Below are 21,651 nucleotides of genomic sequence, written 5' to 3' on the forward strand. Positions count from 1 at the left end.
CTTCTCTGCTGTTTAAAGGAGACTCCTGGCATCCTTGCCTCTGTTGGTCCTGGGCACCACAGATGGGATAATTAGGTCTACACTGCAGTGTGCCATGCACTGGCAGAGTCCATGAGAGCAAGGAGAAAAGCAAGAATTGACAGTCAGGTTAGTGTGACAAGGTACCTCAGACAGCATCTTGGAAACTCTGAGTCTCCCACAGGCAGGTCCTACCTGGGAAGGCAGTAATGGGTGGAACCAACACAGGCCAATACTCAGTTTAGACGCTGAGCAAAAATCAGATACTCCTAGGATGTTCAACAAGCAAAAGTAGCTTTATTTAAGTGTAGATTAAAAGGACCTTCAATAATAATGTGAGAGTTTTAGCTTGAGTAGACAACATTCCCCTCACACCATGTGGGAGCTCATCTGGTCAGCAGAGCAAGGTGTGGCTATGTGCCATTTATGGAAATCTGTCATGTGTGAAGGACCTTGATTTCACATGGATAGACTTTTATGCCTTTAGGTTGTCAGGCAGCCACACTACTTCATCCAAAGACCCTTAGAATACTGCTTGAAGGGAGGCACATGGAGCCTTTGCCCACTGCGTAAGCAGGTCCTGGGGGTAGCTTTGTCACCTTTCTGGGAGAAGAAAAAAAGTCAAATTCTCCTAAACGGTGCTCGGGGTCAGGGCCCGAGCCCCCTGGAGACAAGATGATCTTCTAATCTGTGGGCCCTGAAGGAAGGAGACCTGAGACAAGACGATCTAAGCAACAAACCTTTATTCAGGGTTAGGGTTTATAAAGGCTGTATCCACCAATCACATACATGCTGAGCTCATCCCATTACTTCACCATCTCATGACTATTCCACATCCTTACACCCGCAGTAAGGAAGCAGGCTTATCTTGTTCCTGCAGCTAGTTCCTGGGTTCCCAGGCTCACTTGTAACTTCACTGTACAGAACATCAGTATCTGCAGGAACATCAGGTTCCAGGGTCACACAGAGCTTCTGCCAGGGTGTGCATCAGCACCGTTCCCACGGGAACAGGCTGTGCCTCTGACTTGCACCCCCTGGGACCCTCTGGGCCCCTTACAAACTGGGTGACAGGGAAAGGATAGAACTCCTGGAGATAGTGACCCCTTCACACATGGGAAGGGTGCTATCTTTGACAACTGTCAGGTGAGTGGTCCATCTAATATCAAGACTGGCTGAAGGAAGAAAACCAGCATTTATGGTCAGCCAGCTACTGAGTGCCAGGCGCTGTGTTAAGCGCCCCAGCAGTGTTTCACTTGACCGTCACAACCAGCCTTGGAAGACGGCCATCGTCATCCCCGTCTTATTTTTACTTACATGGTCTGGAATATTTTGGGGAAACGTGTTTTATCTCATTTTTAAATTCAAAATTTTTATGTCAGAAATTAGCCATCTCTCCCTTCCCTTTCTGTAAAACCTCTCCTCCCCTTGAGAAAGCAAGAAATACTAGCCCCTACTACATGAATGTATGTAGTCAAGCTAAACAAAATTTCTCAATGGTTATAGCTAAAGAAAATTAAATCAGCCAGCACAGTTATCAAGAGGTGAGCAACATGTCATCATGAGTCCTCAGGAACTGCTTGATCGTTGCATTGATCAGGCTTCCCGTGTGTGTATACGCACACATGTATGAATGCATACATCATCAGTCCAGGGCCACCTAATCATCTTCCCACCTGCTCCCTCCCCCACATTGAGAATACAAGAAAAACAACCATTGTACACAATGTCAATCTGAAAAAAAAAATCCCCAGGGCCTATGCCCTCAAATGCATTTCTCCTTCTTTCCCCGAGTCCTTCCCCTCTGGGCAGTGGGCAGCATGGTCCTTCATCATTGGCCCTGGGGAGTCTGCATTGGTCATTGTGCTAATTTAAGATCAATGCCGTAGTAAACCATTACATTGTTAAACTTACTTATTCATTCATACCCCATTTATGACCAAACCCTCAGCTTCTCTTTCTTTGCAACATCTAAAAGAATTATAAAAGTGGAATTTGTTTTGTTTAGGCCTAGTCCCTCCCATAATCTATCCACCTTCTACTTCTCCCTCTCCTTTGTCTCCTTTCCCTCCTTTCCACTAGTGAGCAAAATGTATTTCCATATGTAACCCTGTGCTGTGTGTGTTCTTCCTGCCTTTGACTGGAGGGCTGAGCTTCAGGCATCTGATGTTCCCACCCACTCCCCCCTCCTTGTTTGGATAGATGCCTACTTGTGCCCCATCATAATGTGAGGTAATACTTACTATCCTTGCTTTCCATCCACCCACCTTCATGTATTCCTCTTCCTCCCTTTCCATCTTTTCCTTAAGATCAAGTCGTAACAGAATCCCTCCCAGGTCTTTTCTAATGAAATTCCTCAGGAGCCCTGAGAGTGATCACAGAGGACATATCACCTCCCCATATTTGAATAAAAGTAGTTTGTCCTTTATTTTTTATTTCCCTAGGCAAGTTCATCCTTTGCTTTCTTATATTTCTCTCGACTTGTGTTTGAATAGCAAAAGCTCTTTGCGTTAATAGTCTTTTCATCAAGAAAGCTGGGAAGTCATTTCCTTCACAGTTATTTTCCCCTTATATCATTATGCTCAGTTTTCTTGGGTAATTTTCTCTTGATTGTAAGACCACATCCTTTGCCTCCTGGCATGTTCTGTTCCACGCTCTGTGCTTTCTCATGATGGTTATTGCCAAATTGTGTGTGATACTGTGGCTCTTTGATACATGAATTTTTTTTTTCTAATGGCTTTCTGTATTTTTCTCATTCACTTGTAAGCTCTGTGTTTTGGGCAGTGGTGTTCCTGGGAATTTTTATTCATAGATTTCTTTCAGGAAGTGATCTGTGGTTTATTTTGACTTTCTGATCTGATTGTAAGACATCTGGGCAGTTTGAAGATTTCTTGAAATCTCCTATTGAGACTCCTTTGTTTAATGACGTTCAGATAGTCCAATGTTATTTAAATTTTCCCTTGTTTTCTTTTCTATGAGTTGTTTTTTTACTATGACATAACTGTCATTTTCTTCTGTTTTTTCCCCCCACTCTTTTGAATTTGTTTTTAATAATTGTTATTGCCTTGTGGCTTCTGTTTGTTTTATTTCAAATTTTAGGGAGTTTGTTTCTTGGCCATGGTTTTGTATCTGTTCTGCCAAGCTGTTACCTCCTTGATTCTTTCTTCCACACCACTCATTCTTTTTCCACTCCTTTCCCCCCCAAGTACTCTCATTCCATTTACAAACATGTTTAACTCTTGCTTCACTGCTTCCAGAAATTCCAGTTCAGTTTGTGCCAAAGCTGATTCTCAGAGGCTGTGCTTGTAGATATGAATCCCTCTTCCTTATTTGTGTCTTCAATTCTTCTGTTGCCATGACCTTTCATTATAGGAGGTGCTTCTTTTTCTGTTGGCTCATTCTTTTAGCCTGCTTCCTCTGTAGCACCCTAGAGGGAAGGTCAGGGCTGCTCTTGTGACTGCTTCCTTGGGGTCCTGAGTGTTGTCTAATTACAGGATGTCATGGAAGGGTCAGAGATTTACTAGCTTTCAGTGTTCCCAAAGTAGTCTGATCCAGAACAAAATAGGATTGTTGCCCTCTTGCTCTGAGCTCTCTATGTTTCTGACCTGGGTTTGAGTCTCTACAAGACTGGACTGCTGCCAGGCTCTGTCCCTATTGGCCAACTACTAAGCTCTGCTGGCTGGCTCAGAGGGGCACAATTGTAAGTTTCTCTTTATTTTCCCTTGTTATTCCACTTCAGGCTGGGCTGGACATTGGAAGGCAGACCCTGCTTGACGTCCCAGGCCTGAGCCGCACTCTGGTCCTGCAGGCTTCTGTCCTTCCTTGCTTCATTCTTCATGGTCATTCCACTGCTTGACACAGATTGCCTAGACTCTGGTTATGTGAGCTGGACCTGGGTAGAGGGTGAGAGAGCTGCCAGTGGCAGCCATCCTGTTGCAGTTCCCTGATGTGGGTCTGAATCTTCTTTCCCTGTTTCACAGGATCTCATTGAAGGATTGCTCTTTGTTTAGTGTCTTCCTCACTAGACTTGTTCCAAGGGTCCATGGACCTCCTGTTTCCCTCGCTTTGCCAACCTGGGCCAAGGCCTCACAGGTGTTTGTGGTTTTCCCCATCAGGATTTGGTCTGGTACATTGCCCAGATCTCTTAGCTGTTTGTGGAGAGGAGTTCACTGCCTTGCTTTCTCCCTCTGCCATCGTGACTCTGCCAAACCCACAGACATTATCCTCAGTTTACCTAAGTTGAGATTACTGACCCAGATGTTAAGGGATGTACCCAGTATCACATAGCTCTTAGAGTTTGAGGCTTGATGTGAGCCCAGGCCTTCCCCAAAATCAGTCTTCCTGACTCCTGCCCCAGTGCTCTCAGGAAAGGATGAAGATGAAAAGGTCCTGGAAGAAATCTGGCACTGAGATAATTGATCAGCAAACCTTCATTAAGTGTGTGGGACACACAGAGACAAGGGACAATACAGTTACTTTGCAATTGTGCAAAGTAGAAGCTAAGGAAAAGTGAGAAAGCACTAGAATTAAGAGGGGTTGGGATAGGTTTCCCATAGATGAGACTGAAGCAGGGACAGAAAGTCAGTGCAGCCACTAGGGCAGCTTGGTGGTGCAGTGGATAGACTGCTAGGCCTGGAGTCAGGAAAGCTGAGTTCAAATCAGACTCTTACAAGCTGTGTGACCCTGGGCAAGTCACTTGACCATGTTTGCCTGTTTCCTTCTCTGTAACATGAACTGGAGAAGGAAATGGCCAACCACTTGAGTATCTTTGCCAAGGAAACCCCCAAATCATGCAGAGGAGGGCATGACTGAACAACAAATGTAACATTAGGGAAGGTAGTAGGCAGAGCTGAGGAGGCGCAGTGTGACAGCGGGGCTGTTCAGTGAAATGGGACTGGGCACTGAAAATGTATGGAGCCTAGAGATGGAGGGTCTTGTTTGGGAACAGCCAGAAGGCCAGGGTCCCTGGAGAGAGGAGCACATATAGGGTAGGGACTAAGTCATAAAGGGCTTTGCATGACTTTTGTATCTGTATTTTGTACTGGTGGTTGTTGAGTGGAGGGGCAGGGTGGTGACATGGTCAGAGCCTCCCTTTAGTAAAACTGACTTTAGTGGCTGAGTAAAGGACAGATTGGAGTGGGGAGAAGCTTGAGGCAGGGAGACCCACCAGCAGGGTATAGCAATAGCCTAGGTGTGAAGTGATGAGGGCTTGGGCCTGGGTGGGGACAGTATCAGGTAGGGGAGAAGTGGTCCCATTCGAGAGAAGTTACAAAGGTGGCATCAGCAGAGCTGGACAACAGAAGGGATGTGAGGGAGAGAGAGTATGAGGAGCAGAGGGCGGAACCTGGCTTGTGGACACTTGGGCCAGGTGTTACCCGTCTTGGTTGCTTACTCCCAAGTTCTGGATTGGATAGGTGAAGACTGGGCCTTGAGGCAGCCTTGGGGGTCCGGAACAGTTGGAGACTTTAGGTGGCATACCTAGAGAGAAGCAGGTTCAGAATCCATCATTGGTCTGGCTCAGTTCTGGTTCCTAGCCCTGCCTGCAACATGCTTAAGAATGCTCAGGGCAGGAATCACAAACTAACATGGGACCTGCAGAGCTTGCCAGCTGACTGGTAGTGGCCAAGTTCACTAGATTTGCTGTTGCCATAAAGGCTGAAAACCAGATCAAGAGCCTGCTGAACTAGGATCCCATTATAGGCAAGGGAAGCCTCCATCACCGTTGTCACAGATCAGACCACTTGAGGAGCCCTGAAGTCTGCAGGTCCCCATCCTGAGCTGTCCTTGAGATTCTGGAGGAAGGAAGCATTCAGGATCCCCAGGAGAACACAGGCTCAGCTGGGAGCTGGGAGCACTGTCTCATCTCACTCAGTGCAGTCCAGATTCTGATGACTGTCTCTCTAGAATCCTCTTCATGTTTTCATAGATAAGACTTTATTTCAGTCATCCAGGAAGAAAACTCAATCTCCTCTTTATCTTTATTCTCTTTTCAGCGATTATGTTAAATGTTTGTTTTTCCCCATAATGCAGAGTGCCTGCCAGCTCCTCATGGACTTTCTTACAGACTGTATCACATCAGGTCTGATAAGGAAGAAGTTTCACATCGCCCTCTCTTTCTCCTCCATAGATGGAGCTGCCTCACAGATAGAACACACACTTTCTTCCTGATTCCACAGTGAGACACATTCCATATTAAAACATTTTTCAGCTTTATTACAAGTTATGATGTTTTCTCATATTTGAACATGAATAGAAGTTTTCTCAGAATTCTGTTTGCTTTCTTCTGGCTGTGGTGCCAAGAGGTGACTCTGAAATTTCCTCCTATAAAGTGAGGAGGATTGGAATATTTAACTCTGAAGTGACTTTTGCTCTATGTCCTGTGACCTTTGATGACTTAGGAGGCAGTGACATTTAAGGATGTGGCCGTGGACTTCACCCAGGAGGAGTGGGGCCTCTTGGACCATCCTCAGAAGGAGTTGTACGGGGAGGTCATGCTGGAGAATGCCTGGAACCTGCTCTCCCTGGGTAAGGACACTTCCTCTGCTCACTCTTAGTCTGCCATCAGAGGGAACACTTTCATTCCCTGGTATGCAGGCTTTGGAGCAGCTCTTAGTTATTAGAGAAAAGTGTATGTCTCCTGTATCCAAGAGACAGGCTCCTCAGGCTGTACGGTTTTCCCAAAGAAAGTCTTTGCCCTGTGTGAGAGGAAGCTGAGGGTTTCCTTTGTTGCCCCTGATGCAGTATCTTACCCCTTCTAGGGAGCTTCAGGTCAAAGCACCACTCATTGTGGAAAGGTCTTGGATGTGGAACCAACCTCAGGGGTTATCAGGTCTGACCCCTCCCTGAACATGAGTTTTGCTGCCAAGTCTCTGAAAACTGCTCAGGCAGCTTTTCCTCCCAACTCCTTCCTCTTTGGGACAGGCCTAATATTTGGAATATTCTTCTGGCTAACAAGCACACATTGGTAGCTCAAAGCTCTCACTTGTGTCCTGTGTAGCAGGTTTGTCCTTAATCTCCCTTTACGTTGGCCTAAACTTCCAGCGCAGATGGTGGGCTAGGAAAGGAATAAGCATGTATATCCACCTGCTGTTTGCCATGTGCTGGGCCAAGGGCTTTCTGTATCCTCATAACAACCTTCCAGGTTAGGTGACGTTATCATGCCCATTTTACACTTGAGAAAGGGAGGCAAACATAGGTTAAGTGACTTGGCCAGGGGCACACGGCTGCTAACTGTGTGAGGCTGTGTTTAAACCCAGGCATCCCTGAGTCCAGGCCCAGGGATCTCTCCACTGCGTTGCCAGTTCCCTCTGATTTCTCACAGTGGAATCCGTGCAGTGAATCCATCCTTCTAAGGGGAAGGTGCCCAGGATCAAGTTCTCTGATGCCACATTGGTTCCACGATTTTCTCTCTCCCCTCTACCCAGAGTGAATTGTATGGAACCTCTCCTTGAGGATTTCTGGGAACAGCACTGGGGTCCTGGGCTGCGTGCCCCTTTGGGTGGCAAGGATGACAGACTGAGTGAGAAGTAGAGTTGGCACCATTGAGGGAGACTCTCACCCAGAGAGGCAAACACCCCCTGAATGAACACTGCACATTTTTATATAGGAGTTAGGGAGTGAGGCGCCAGGTAGGGGGAGAGGGCAAAGGTTGATTCATCAAGTTTCCTGTTGCTTGGGCTTGACCCTGATCTGGCACAATTACGCTTTTTCTCTGTTTAATTCTAGGAGTTTCTGCCTGAGTGGAGCATAACAGGGTGAGGGTGGGATGGGGGGGGTGGGGCAGAAGGTTTGGCTGTTTCTCAGAACGAGTTGTACAACATATCTTTTTTTGGGTTATTTGTATAATAAGCACTAATGGGTCAGTATAGACCTCTGTGGGTGACTAGAATGAAGTGATCCTCACAATGGAGCAGCTCTGAATTACAGAGCTTTCCCTAAAGAGAACTGAATTACAATCTCTCTCCATGCTCATCCCTAATGGATACCCCATGCCCAGGGCTGCCAGTTTCCAGAGAAGATATGATCTCTTATTTTGAGCAAAGGAAAGTACCATGGATGCTGGAACGAGATGGCCTGAGGAGCCCCTGCCCAGGTGAGTGAAGTGAAGGCAGGTATATGAGATCTGTGAGTATGAGAGGCTGCTATATGTTGTGGTGAAGGAAGTACTAGACTTGGGGCCAGGAAAGCCTGACTTCGAATTCTTTTTCAAATTTTTTACTAGCAGTGGCTTCCTAAACCAGTTACTTTATGAATTGTTGGTGGAGTTGTGAACTGGTCCAACCATTCTGGAGAGCAATATGGTTCTTTGCTGAAAGGGCTATAAGACTCTGAATACTCCTTGATCCAGACACTGCTAGGTGTACATCCCAAAGATATCCAACAAAAGGGGCGATGATGACACGGACTTTTTTGCACCAAAATATTTATAGCACTTCTTTTTGTGGGGAAATGAATTAGAAATTGAGAGGATGCTTATCATTTGGTGAATGAATAAGCCATGGCATATGATTTTAATGGAATATTATTGTGCTATAAGGAATGACAGGCAGAATATCAGAAAAACCTTAAACACTTCACTGAACAGTTGCATAATGAATGAACAGACCCAGAAGAACACTGTGAACTGTGAATGACTTAACTTTTCTCAGCAATGCAATGATCCCAGATAATCCCAAATGATGGAAATTTTTTTCATTTCCCTAACCAGTCAATAAAGTGAATTGATAGTTACTCTTTGAAAAATTTTTTCCTAATTGCTCATGATGTGCATTCACAGTAATCTTGGGTCCAAAAGCCTGTTATCTCTGCTGTAAGAATGCAATTCAGAGTAATCTTGATCTGGTAATTACATCTTTGATGAGATGTGATGATAAGGTAACCCAGCAATGAGCGGACTAGTCTGGTGCAGTGACAGCCAGTCAGTGGGGGTCTGCACATGCCTGTGATCATTTGATGAATGTCCTACCTTCCTGCAGGTTTGGAAACAATTTGATAGCAAGTTGAGAAATGGAAAGGATATGTTGCCCATAGTCAGAAGCAGTGATGTTCTCATCTCATGAACTACACAAGGATTATTTGCCTGACAATAACAATTTGGAATCACTGCCAAAAGAATCCTGTTCTGGTTCAATATGCACAAGCTTGTTGTCCCACAGACTAAATATGTTAGTAACAAAACTGGGTGATTCTTTACTGCTTGAGGTGCCAATGACAAATTTCAGTTCAAATCCTTTGGACTAGTGTCTAGAACCTTAAAGTGTTTGTGAAACCCGAAGTGGGAAAAGGCTTCAAGAAGACCTATAGTGAAGCGTGTTTTCCAATTTTCTTACAAAAGGATAACAGACCCATAATTGTGTATTTGAGACATTTTGAGACATGGGAAATGCTGCACATTTTTAATGTTGTGTTTATTATAAGGATGTTTTTTTTTTGTACAAATTTTTTTTAATATGATATTTTCCCCTATTAGATATTAAAGCAACTTTTAAACATTTGTTTAAATTTACAGTTCCAAATTTCTTTCCCCTCTTGAGATGGTAATCCATCTGATATAGGTTCTACCTGTGCCATCATTATTTCAAGGATTTTATTTTTAGTGAGCAGAGGCATTTAGAGATGATTTTTATTTATTTTTAGTTTTTTTGGGGGGGATATTACTTTGAATATTTATTTTTAGTTGTCAACATTCATTTCCACAAAAATTCCAAAAAATTCCAGATTTTCTCCCCATCTCTCCCTTCCTTGCACCCCATAACACCTTGCATTCTGATTACCCCTTCCCCCAATCTGCCCTCCCTTCTATTACACCCTTCCCTTATCCCCATCTTCTCTCTTTTCTTGTAGGGCAAGATAGATTTCTGTACCCCATTACCTGTATTTATTTCCCAGTTTTATGCAAAAACAATTCTCAACATTTGTTCCTAAGACTTTGAGTTCCAACTTCTCTTCCTTCCTCCCTCCCCACCCATCCCCACTAAGAAGGCAAGCAATTCAATATAGGCTATATATGGGTAGTTTTGCAAAAGACTTCCATAATAGCCATGTTGTGTAAGACTAACTTTATTTCCCTCCATCCTATTCTGCCCCCCATTTATTCTATTCTCTCTTTTAACCTTGTCAGTCCCCAAAAGTGTTTACTTCTAATTACTCCCTCCTCCCCTTTGCCCTCCCTTCTATCATCCCCCCCCCCCACAGCCCACTTGTCCCTTTCTCCCGTACTTTCCTGTAGTGTAAGATAGATTTTCATACCAAATTGAGTGACCATGTTATTCCCTCCTTAAGCCAAATGTGATGAGAGTAAGCTTCAGTTTTTCCCTCTCATCTCCTGCCTTTTCTCCTCCATGGAAAAAACTTTTTCTTACCTCTTTTATGAGAGATAATTTGCCCCATTCCATTTCTCCCTTTCTCCTCCCAATATATTCCTCTCTCACCCCTTAATTTTATTTTTTTACATATCATCCCTTCTTATTCAACTTGCCCTGTGCTCTCTGTCTCTCTCTATGTGTGTGTGTGTATGTATGTATAATCCCTCCAACTACCCAAATACTGAGAAAAGTCTCAAGAGTTACAAATATTATCTTTTCATATAGCAATGTAAACAGTTCAGCTTTAGAAAGTCACTTATGATTTCTCTGTCCTGTTTACCTTCTCATGCTTCTCTTGATTCTTGTGTTTGAAAGTCATATTTTCTATTCAGTCTTGATCTTTTCATCAAGAATGCTAGATCTTGTGTTATCCTGAATGTATTTTCACAATACTCAAATTGTTTCTTTCTAGATGCTTGCTATATTTTCTTCTTGACCTGGGAACTCTAGAATTTGGTTACAGTATTCCTAAGAGTTTCTCTTTTCAGATCTCTTTCAGGAGGTGATTGGTGAATTCTTCCAATATTTATTTTACCCTCTAGTTCTAGAATATTAGAACAGTTTTCCTTGATAATTTCATGAAAGATGATGTCTAGGCTCTTTTTTTGATCATGGCTTTCAGGTAGTCCCATAATTTTTAAATTGTCTCTCCTGGATCTATTTTCCAGGTCAGTTGTTTTTCCAATGAGATATTTCACATTGTCTTCTATTTTTTCATTCTTTTGGTTTTGTTTTGTAATGTCTTGATTTCTCATAAAGTCCTTAACTTCCATCTGCTCCATTCTAATTTTTAGAGAACTATTTTCTTCAGTGAGCTTTTGAATCTCCTTTTCCATTTGTCTAATTCTGCTTTTTAAAGCATTCTTCTCCTCATTGGCTTTTTGGACATCTTTTTCCAATTCAGTTAGCCTATTTTTAATTAAATTTATTTATTTAACTTTTAACATTCATTTTCACAAAATTTTGGGTTACAAATTTTCTCCCCTTTTATCCCCTCCCCCCCCAACACCAAGCATTCTAATTGCCCCTATGACCAATCTGCTCTCTCTTCTATCATCCCTCTCTACCCTTGTCTCCGTCTTCTCTTTTGTCCTGTAGGGCCAGATAGCTTTCTATACCCCTTTACCTGTATTTCTCATTTCCTAGTGGCAAGAACAAGCCTATTTTTAAAGATGTTATTTTCTTCAGCATTTTTTTGGGTTTTCTTTAGCAAGCTGTTAACTCGCTTTTAATGATTTTCTTGCATCTCATTACTCTTCCCAATTTTTCTTCCACCTTTCTTACTTGATTTTCAAAGTCCTTTTTGAGCTCTTTCATGGCCTGAGACAATTGCATATTTATTTTAAAGGTTTTGGATGCAGAAGCCTCTGGGGGTATGGGTTGTTCTTCCTCATTGGAAAAGATGGAAGAAAATACCTGTTCACCCAGAAAGTAACCTTCCATAGTCTTATTTTTTTCCCCTTTTTTGGGCATTTTCTGAGCCAGTTACTTGACTTTTGAGTCCTTTGTCAAGAGGAGGATATCCTCTGGGGACCTGTAAGTTCTCAGTTCCTCCAAGATGTCTCAATCAAGGGAGAGGAGTTTACTCCTCTCCTGGCCTGTGCACTGGTGTGGGAGCAACCAAAAGCTTTTCTGCCCAGAGTCTATGAGTAGAATTCCCTCTCCACAACCACCTCCAACTCCACCATGCCAGTGCTCTTCCTCATCCCAGGGCCTGGCTCAGGGCTGAGATTCAGATCAGCAGCTCAATTCCCCCTGGGGCTTTAGGTGGAGGGCTCCAAAAATGGATGCTGGCACAGCAGTGGCTGCTGCTGGTGTTCCAGACCACATTCCCTTTTCCTGGGTTAAGGAGCTTTCTCAGTGACATTTGAAGATGTATTTGGCATTTGTGGGTTGAGAAATCTGGGAACTGTTGTTGCTGGTGGTGCCCTCAAGCCTGTTTTGGGTCCTGTCCCTGCCATGCCACCCAGCCCACGCTGGACTGTGCTCTGCTCTGCACCCCGTGCAACAGACCTTTCCTGTTGGCCTTCCAGGCTATTTTGGGCTGGAATTCTCTTTCACTCTGTTGTTTTGTGGCTTCTGCTGCTCTAGAATTTGTTTAGAGTCATTTTTTACAGGTATTTTATGGGCTATGTGGGGGACCTTCTACAGGTCTACTCTGTTCTGCCCCCCGGGCTCTAGAGATAAGTTTTTAAAAAAATGAAATAAATAACCGCTATCAAAATAAATTTATAGGTGAAGGGGCAGCTAGGTGCTGCAATTCATAGAGTACCGGCCCTGGAATCAGGAGGACCTGAGCTCCCATCCAGCCAGAGACACTTGACAATTATTTGTTGTGTGACCCTGAACAAATCCCTTCACCCTCATTGCCTCACCGAAAGAATTTTTCTGTTGAGAAATATGAATAGGCCAGAACAAAATATTTTATATTTTAAGTAAACACACACAAAAAAATATTCTTCATGTGACCTCAAATACTGCCACAGAAAGAAATAAGACTGAACGTTGGTACTAGGGAAATTACATTATCCTTATAAACAAGAGAGATTGTGAAATATTTTGAATATTTAGGATGTATATACCAAGTGGCATAATATCTGAAGGAGGAACTGAAAGTGCAAATAATGAAAGTGAGTGGAAAAGATTGAGTGGAAGCAACCTTTCTAGGACTGTGGACAGAGCATGTTAAGTCACAGCTTTGAGTTCATGTCTCAAATTTCAGATTTTGGATCAAGTCATTCAGCCATTCATTATGAGCTCAAGGGATGAATTTCAAATGGAATAAGAACACTCTGCCTCTGTCACAGGTTGTGAGGATCCAATGTAATTGTGTGTGAAGCTCTTTATAAATTAAATCATCCTTAGGATGTAAGCTAATGACAATTTGAAATAATTGATTCTGCCCATTTGAAGACTTTTGAAATCTGAAGACCTTTCTCTTTGCCTGGGGGAAGAGAATGTAAAGGAGTTTATGTTCTGCTAATGAGGGAAGGAGGTAGAATTATATATGTGTCTGTGTATATGTGTTTTATTCTTTGTTTCTTTCAGAAGGAAAGATCAGACTTGAAGTGAAGAAGACTCCTGCAGAGCCGAGCCTTTCTGTGAAAAACACTCAGGAACAAAGATTCATGGGTGATGGTCCCTGTGACTTCACTTGGAGAGAAATCTGCTCTCTTCATCAGGGAATCCACACTGGAGAGAAACCTTATGGATGTAATCAACGTGGAAAGACTTTTACAAAGGGTGCCCATCTTACAGTACATCACAGAAGCCACACTGGACATAAACCTCATGAATGTAATCAGTGTGGAAAGACTTTTAGACAGAGGGGCAGTCTTATACTACATCAGAGAGTACACATTGCAAAGAAACCTTATGAGTGCAATCAGTGTGGAAAGACTTTTATACGGAGGGACAGTCTTATCCTACATCAGAGAATCCATACTGGAAAGAAACCTTATGAATGCAATCAATGTGGAAAGGCTTTTATACGGAGGGACAGTCTTAGCCTACATCAGAGAATCCACACTGGAAAGAAACCTTATGAATGTAATCTGTGTGGAAAGGCTTTTACACAGAAGTGCATTCTTAGTGTACACCAGAAAATTCATGCTGGAGAGAAATCTTATGAATGTAAGCAGTGTGGAAAGGCTTTTACACAGAGTTCCAGTCTTACTCTACATCAGAGAATCCACACTGGAGAGAAACCTTATGAATGTAATCAATGTGGAAAGGCTTTTATACGGAGGGACGGTCTTAGATTACATCAGAGAATCCACACTGGAGAGAAACCTTATGAATGTAATCAATGTGGGAAGGCTTTTACACAGAGTGCCAATCTTAGACTACATCAGAAAATACATACTGGAGAGAAATCTTATGAATGTAATCAATGTGGAAAGGCTTTTACAAAGAGTTCCAGTCTTATGCTACATCAGAGAATCCACACTGGAGAGAAACCTTATGAATGCAACCAATGTGGAAAGGCTTTTGCACGGAGGGACAGTCTTAGCCTACATCAGAGAATCCACACTGGAAAGAAACCTTATGAATGTAATCAATGTGGAAAGGCTTTTACACAAAAGTGCAATCTTAGTGTACACCAGAAGATCCATGCTGGAGAGAAATCTTATGAATGTAAGCAGTGTGGAAAGGCTTTTACAGAGAGTGCCAGTCTTAGACTGCATCAGAAAATCCACACTAGAAAGAAACCTTATGAATGTAATCAGTATAAAAAGTCTTTTACACAGAAGTGCAATCTTATTGTACAGCAGAAAATCCATGCTGGGGAGAAACCTTATGCATGTAATCAGTGTGGAAAGGCTTTTACACGGAGTGACAGTCTTACCCTACACCAGAGAATCCACACTGGAGAGAAACCTTATGAATGCAATCAATGTGGAAAGGCTTTTACACAGAGGGGCAGTCTTACCCTACATCAGAGAATCCACACTGGAGAGAAACTTTATGAATGTAGTCAGTGTAAAAAGTCTTTTGCGCAGAAGTGCAATCTTACTGTACATCAAAAAGTCCACGCAGGAGAGAAACCTTATGAATGCAATCAAAGTGGAAAGGTCTTCAGAGGCAGCTAGAGTCTTGCTCAACATCGGAGAAACCACACTGGAGAGAAACCTTATGAGTGTAATCAACGTGGAAAGGCCTTCAGAGGCAGCTCAAGGCTTGCTGAACATCAGAGTGTCCACACTGGGGAGAAACCATTTGAATGTAAGCAGTGTGATAAAACTTTTACAAAGAGGGTCAACTTTAGAGTAGTACATCAGAGAATCCACATTGGAGAGAAACCTTATGAATGTAATCGGTGTGGAAAGGCTTTTAGATTCAAGTCTGGTATAATTAAACATCAGAGAATCCACACTGGATAACCCATAAAGACTTCAGGCAAACATCAGCCCTCTTATTACATCAGAGAATTCATATAAAATATAGAGCTCCTCACTGACTTGATTGAGGAGAGGCATGTAAATGGAGTGTAGAGCTTTGTACACAGCAGAAAATTCTGCATACAAGCCATTGATCGACTCTATGTGAAGAAGGTTTTCAGTCAGAAATCATCTCTTATCCTCTCATCAGAAGATTATGTTAACAGGATTTTTACTGAATCAGTCTCTAACTTGAGAATGCTTGGAGCCACACAAAGCAAGCCTAGAACCAGACATGCCAGTAATCAAGTTGTTTAATTAATCAGTGTCAGAGTGAGGAATGTTCCCTTAGCTCAAGTAAAAGCATAGGTTTTACACTTAAGTCACAAGTGGGGAAGCAGAGGTGGGGAAGGTAGATTACAAACAATCTTTTAGTGGTTTCCCACAAGTCCCACAACACAACAGTTTTGCAGTCACATCTTTGGAGGTCATGACCACCTCCCCTAAAGAAGAGACCCAGAGTTCTGAGAGGGGAACAGGTTCTACAGTCTTTGATTGGCTTCACTGAAGGTCCAGTGATTGTGACCCTTGTCAGAGCTTTGATTCATCAGTTTAAGCTGCGTTGTGAGCGCTGACTCTCAAGCCAGAGAACAGCTCTTGAGATTTAATTATTAGTATATTCACTATGCATTTCATGTCTGTAATATGAAAATTATAAATTTGTTTCTCGTTGCATACTAGGAAGAAACCTTGTGAATGTGCTCCATGTGACATGACTTTCTCTGGAACATGGAGGTCACTAGTGAAGCTTACATTTTGCATCTGATTCTAACTGAATGGTGAAATAAGGGGAAATACATCATGCCATCCCACCAGGTTGCAAAACCAAAAATGTGGAAATAGGCTCATAAATTGAAGGAAGACATCTGGGTGTTCTCAAAAACAGAATATCTCCAGAATTAGGAAATAAACTCACATCAATATTATGTCAACTTGGGGAACAGGTTTGGAGAAGGGAAGAAATCAGAGGTGTTTGATCAAGAGAATAAAAATTGGGGTAATTTGAGAAAATTTTGTGGTCTCCTGTCGGCCAGCTACATGTATATATTAACCTGTGTCCAGGCTACTGAATGTGACAATCAAGAAACCTCATTCACTAATTTTTATGATACAGCAATCATGGTGATGAGGAAAGGATTCCCCTGATGGATGTGAGTTAGAGCAGAACCATTGTGTAAAAAAGCAATCGTTCTTACTGCTCATAGGCAGTAAGAGGCCCTGCCATTTCTATCTATCCACACTCTCATGCTTGCTCCTGCTCCGCCAGCCTGGCAGGGAAATTGAAGGGAGCAACCAACCACATTAGATGCTTCTGGGCTGATGGTCACATAAAATCTGGGATTCTGGACAGTCAAAGGGACCTCCTGGGACTTCTCTACAGGAGATGACTTGTGTCTTGTAAATCTAAATAGACTGTTTTCCTGTTACCCAATCAGAGCAAAATTTTGACATAATTTTCCTTAAGCCCTTACAACTAACAGTATCAAAGACCTTGGTCAGATATACAAACATTGTGTACAGACCTCTGTTCTGTTCCTGGCATTCCTCCTGGAGTTGTCAGGCAGCAAGCACCATATCGACTGTTCCTTAGCTCTTTCTGAAGGCTTGCTGACTCCCAGGTAGATGACCATCTTGCAGAGGAAGAATTAGCCTATTAAGGAGGACTCTGGCAACAGTTTTGCCAACAATCACTAAGAGAGAGATTGCCGCCTGTGATTGTTGCAGGACAATCTTTTCCCTTTACCTTTATACAGATGGACAATGCAGGCATCCTTGAAATCTTGGGGGATAATCTCCTCTTGGAAAATTTCAGTCACCTTTTGTATGAGCAATGGTCCCCCTACTTTGTACATGTGAGCTGGAATGGAATCAGTACCAGGTGCTTTGCCACATGAAGGGAGCCTAATGGCCCTCAAAACCTCTTCAGTTGGAAGTTCAGCTAAGGAGAGATTGACTTTAACTTGAGGTAAACAGTCACTAACCCTAAATGCCTCAGCATTGATTAATGATGGTCTGTTGAGAACACTGGAAGTGTTCAGCCCATCTCTCCAGGATCATGTCCTTATCATTAATCAATGTGGCTCCAGCAGCACTGAGTAGTTGTGATGCTCCATAGGTCTTTGGTTCATAAATAACCTTTAGGGAATTATTAAAGTGCTTTGGATTGTCACTATCAGTATAAAACTGAATTTCATCTGCCTTCTTACTGAGCCAGGAATCCTCCATCTCTCTAAGCTTTGCTTGTACTTTTTTTTTGATGAAATTAAATGATGCCTTCTTAGAGGTGGATAAACTATCCTGCTGGTAAATCTGTGGAGTTCTTATTTTTCATTTAGCAGCTTCTGAATTTCCCCATCATTTTCATCAAACCGGTCTTGGTGTTTCCAAGTATTCTGACCCAGATGAGTAAATGCAGTTACACCAGATCTCTGAAAGCTGCCCACTCCTTTTCTTCTCCACTGTTGCCAACTGTGTGTTGACTTAACTTTCCCTCCAAGTTAGCAACAGACTGTTCACACTCAGAGATGAGCTCTAATTTGTTGACATTAATTCTTCTGGTGGTCATTTAGCCTTGGGGGTGCCACTTTTGATGAATGAGGATATTTAGCTTGGAAAGAATAAGTCTATTATCATTCCAGCACTCTGCACGACACATTGCCTGTCACTCTCGCGTGTTGTCTGTCTCTTCTCCTTACAATCACAAAGTCTATTAGATGCCAGTGTTTCATCCATGAAGTTTTATTACATTTAGGTGAATGGAAAACAGTGTTGGTGATGAGGTCATGAGGTACACAGTCTTCTGGAGGAAGTGACCATTGCTGTTGCTGTTTCCAGCTCCATTCCTCCCTAGATCTCCCTGCCAACTCTGGTAGTCTGAACCGAACTGTAGCATTAAAGTCACTCAGAATTATGAATTTGTCCTCTTTTGGCACATTGATGATGAGTCTCTAGGTCTTCATAAAGTTTTTGTTTGACTTCACCAGGGTTCGTTATGGTGGGAGCACAGGCATTGATGATGGCATAGCGTTTTCCTGCAAGTGGCAATTGCATTGTAGAGCTCAACTGAAACAGGAAATCAGAGATTTTTGCCTATGTTAGATCAAATTACCCAGTCCTAAGAAAATCTCTCTTCCCCTCCCCAAAGAAAATCTCTCCCTCAGAAAGAGATGAGGAAAGGAGAGAGGGAAAGAGGGAGCTCTGAGGCTTTGGTCCCTAAGCCCCAGCTTCCCTTTAAGATGAATAGCAAAGGCCAGGAGGGATAAGCACACCAAAATGACTTACTCTTTTACATGCTGAACCAAAGCTGAACTCTGGACTATGGCCAAGGAGTTTCCAAGAGGCCATGAAGCCACAGGCAGTTTGACAGGAGAATTCCAACTCACTTTGTCTACTTATCAGTCCAGCCTCCCTGACATTTTATCAATTGATACAGGTTCTGGTGAGTACTGAGGAGGCAAAACAGTGGTACAGAATTACTGACTGTAAACATCCTCGGGAAGATATTTCTTAGACTCTGCCTAATAAGGACCATGTTTATTAGACAGAAAAAGTTGGCCAGTTCCTTATGGAAACCATTCCTGAAGCATTCCCAAGAAGGATTGGGTCTGTTATGTGGGTTGTAGAGTAGGATCATGTACATAGTGGAATAAAATATAAAATGCAGATTTTTAGTAGTATAATCAAATCTATAATATCAAATCAGCATCTACTCTTTTCAGTTCATTACAGGCCCACTGAATCTTTACAGCAAATTCAGATACAAAAGGCTATAACTGAAGTTGTTACAGGACTAAATGACTTGTAAATAGGATCAATAAGAGACTGAAACAGGATTGATGTTATTCTCAGGAAAAATGATTTCATTGTTGACAAAGCAGACATTCTGAGCAAGGTGACAGTAGTTCGGGGTGGTGAAGCTCCTTCCAAACATTCACTATACACCAAGATCCCTCCTATCTTTCAGGACCTGGAAGGTAATAGGTGAGAAATTACAAGACAAGGGCTTTGAAATAGAGCCATGTAAAGCATTGCCTAAAGACTAGGAAATAAGATTAAATGTCATCATCCCCACTCTTCGTTGGTTGCTTGGTTGTTGTCCTTCATTTTCAAAGAGGACCAAAATGACATCACCATGATAAAGGCAAGTTTCAGTGTGTCTAACTGGTTGATCAGACCAATATGAGCTTAAAATGCTGTACCACAGGTTGGGCATAGATATTCCTTGTGAGTATTTGGGGTGGATACTCCAAATTCGTGCATTCTACATTTACTTTGTGCTGTCTCAATTCTGCTTTGCTCAGAGCACAGCAACTTTTCTTATGTGAGCATGCCAGGCTGAACAGTCCTGTGCCAGTGTCTCCCATGTTGCATAGTCAAATGCTAAGTTCTTGAGTGAGTCCTTGAGAGTGTCCTTGTATCACTTCTGACCTCCGTGTGATCGCCTGCCCCATGTGAGTTGTCCATATAATAGTCTTTTTGGCAAGCATATATTTCTCATTCAAACAACATGGCGAGCCCCTTGGAGTTGCGCTCTCTGAAGCATAATGTGAATGCTTGGCCACTATTTGTAAGTCATAGGAAAAACCATCTCTCCTTTAAATAGAATATTCTCACCATACCTTGGCAGCTTTATTGAATTTACCTTACCACCCAAAGTTAAGAATCATGACCCAGTGTGATTAGTGCTGGGAGTGTTCTTCATCAACACAGACTTAGTCAGAGGCAGGGGTGGGATCTGGAAGTGAAGGAAAGAGCCTTAGAGCCTGGGCTGGGTTTATCAGTCTTCTGAACTTCTAAAGATGTGAGATAACTGGGAAGGGGGTTTGATGGGGAAGGGTCTTTTAGATAGGTATCTAGATTAAAATTAAGGTGGGAATAAGGGACCTTTAGAGGGGTGGGTATTCTAAGGAAAAAGGCACAGGGAGAAGATAAGGTTACAGGGATAGGGTAAAAAGAGAGGCTGATTAAGAAAATCTTAAAAGTATCCTTTTCAGATCATAATGCAATAAGATTGTATTGAATAAGGGACTAAAGAAACACAAAAACGAATTGAGGTAAAACAATATAATCTTAAAGAATGAGTTGGTTTAAGAACAAATGGAAATAATGATTTCGTTAAAGAATGACGAGACATCACATTAGAACCTATGGAATACAGAAATGACAGTGGTTAGAGGAAAATTTGCATCTCTAAATGTTTGCATCAACAAAAGAGAAAGTGCAGACTAATGAATTGGGTATAAAATTAAAAACTAGAAAAAGAATAAATTCAAAATCCCCAATTAAACATTAAGTGGGAAATCCTAAAAATTAAAAGTGAGATTAATGAAATTGAGAGTTTAAAAAACCCAGTTGGCTTTTGAAAAACATAAACAATTAGTTAATTTGATTAAAAAAGGGAGAATAAAACCAAATCACTGGGGCAAAAAATTAAGAGGATAAATATATGATTAGCAAGGATGAAATTAAAACGAATATAAAAAGTTATTTTCCCAATTATATGTCAACAAATCCAACAATGTAATGTAAATGGAAGAATATTTACCCAAATATAAACTGCCCAGATTAGCAGAAGGGGAGATTGAGTATTTAAATAGGCATATTTTAGAAAAAGAAAAAGAACAGGCCATAAATAAGCCTCAGGACCAGATGGATTTACAGGTGAATTCTATTAAACATTTAAAGATCAAGTAATTCCAATATTTAATTATTTGGAATAATAGACAAAGAAGGGATTCTGACCAAGCTACTTCTATGAAACAAATATGATATTGATACCTAAATCAAGAAGAGCAAAAACAGAAAAAGAAAATTATAGGCCAATTTCATTAGTGACCATGGATGCAACAATCCTAAAAAAAAACAAAAACAAACCAAAACTAACTAAAAGATTACAACAATATATTACAAAGATTATACTTCACAATCACTTGAGCTTTATTGCAGGAATGGTTTAAAGAAAGCTATTAAGACAATTGATTAAATCTATGGTAAAAGTTTTTTTAAGCTCATACGTTTGTATCAGGAGATGCAGAAGTAGCTTTTGATAAGGTCCAACACTCATTTTTACTGAAAACACTTGAAAGTATTGGTATAAATGGATTGTTACTCACATTGATGAAAAGCATTTATCTAAAGCAAGCATTATTTGTCATGGGGGTAAACTAAAAACCTTCCCAGTAAGATCAGGTGTAAAACAGCGATGTCCGCTGTCACCAATATTCTTCAGTATTGTAGTGGAAATCCTAGCAATGGCAATGAGAGGAAGAATAAATAGAAGGAATCAGATCATGGAATGAGGTAACAAAATGATCTCTTTTTGTAGATGAGAT

At 41.9% G+C, this 21,651-nt stretch overlaps 1 protein-coding gene across 1 annotated transcript; it reads left to right on the forward strand.

Annotated features, from left to right (window-relative positions):
• Positions 1-3: 3 nt before the first annotated feature.
• LOC140534155 (uncharacterized) lies at positions 4-17,615 on the forward strand. Its single transcript, XM_072654900.1, has 4 exons — positions 4-147; positions 6,414-6,540; positions 8,012-8,107; positions 13,428-17,615. Exons 1-4 carry the CDS (start codon positions 112-114, stop codon positions 14,969-14,971), a joined length of 1,803 nt encoding a protein of 600 aa, XP_072511001.1. The 5' UTR covers positions 4-111; the 3' UTR covers positions 14,972-17,615.
• Positions 17,616-21,651: the final 4,036 nt, after the last annotated feature.

Source organism: Notamacropus eugenii, chromosome 1 (assembly GCF_028372415.1).
Source record: "Notamacropus eugenii isolate mMacEug1 chromosome 1, mMacEug1.pri_v2, whole genome shotgun sequence".
Classification (NCBI taxonomy): domain Eukaryota; kingdom Metazoa; phylum Chordata; class Mammalia; order Diprotodontia; family Macropodidae; genus Notamacropus; species Notamacropus eugenii.

Bases quoted from the DNA above. Each gene is read 5' to 3' on its own strand.
- LOC140534155 (XM_072654900.1), top strand. From the start codon at position 112: ATGAGAGCAAGGAGAAAAGCAAGAATTGACAGTCAG. The intron at 148-6,413 runs GTTAGTGTGACA...TTGATGACTTAG, and splicing joins AAGCAAGAATTGACAGTCAG to GAGGCAGTGACATTTAAGGA. The intron at 6,541-8,011 runs GTAAGGACACTT...CCCCATGCCCAG, and splicing joins CTGGAACCTGCTCTCCCTGG to GGCTGCCAGTTTCCAGAGAA.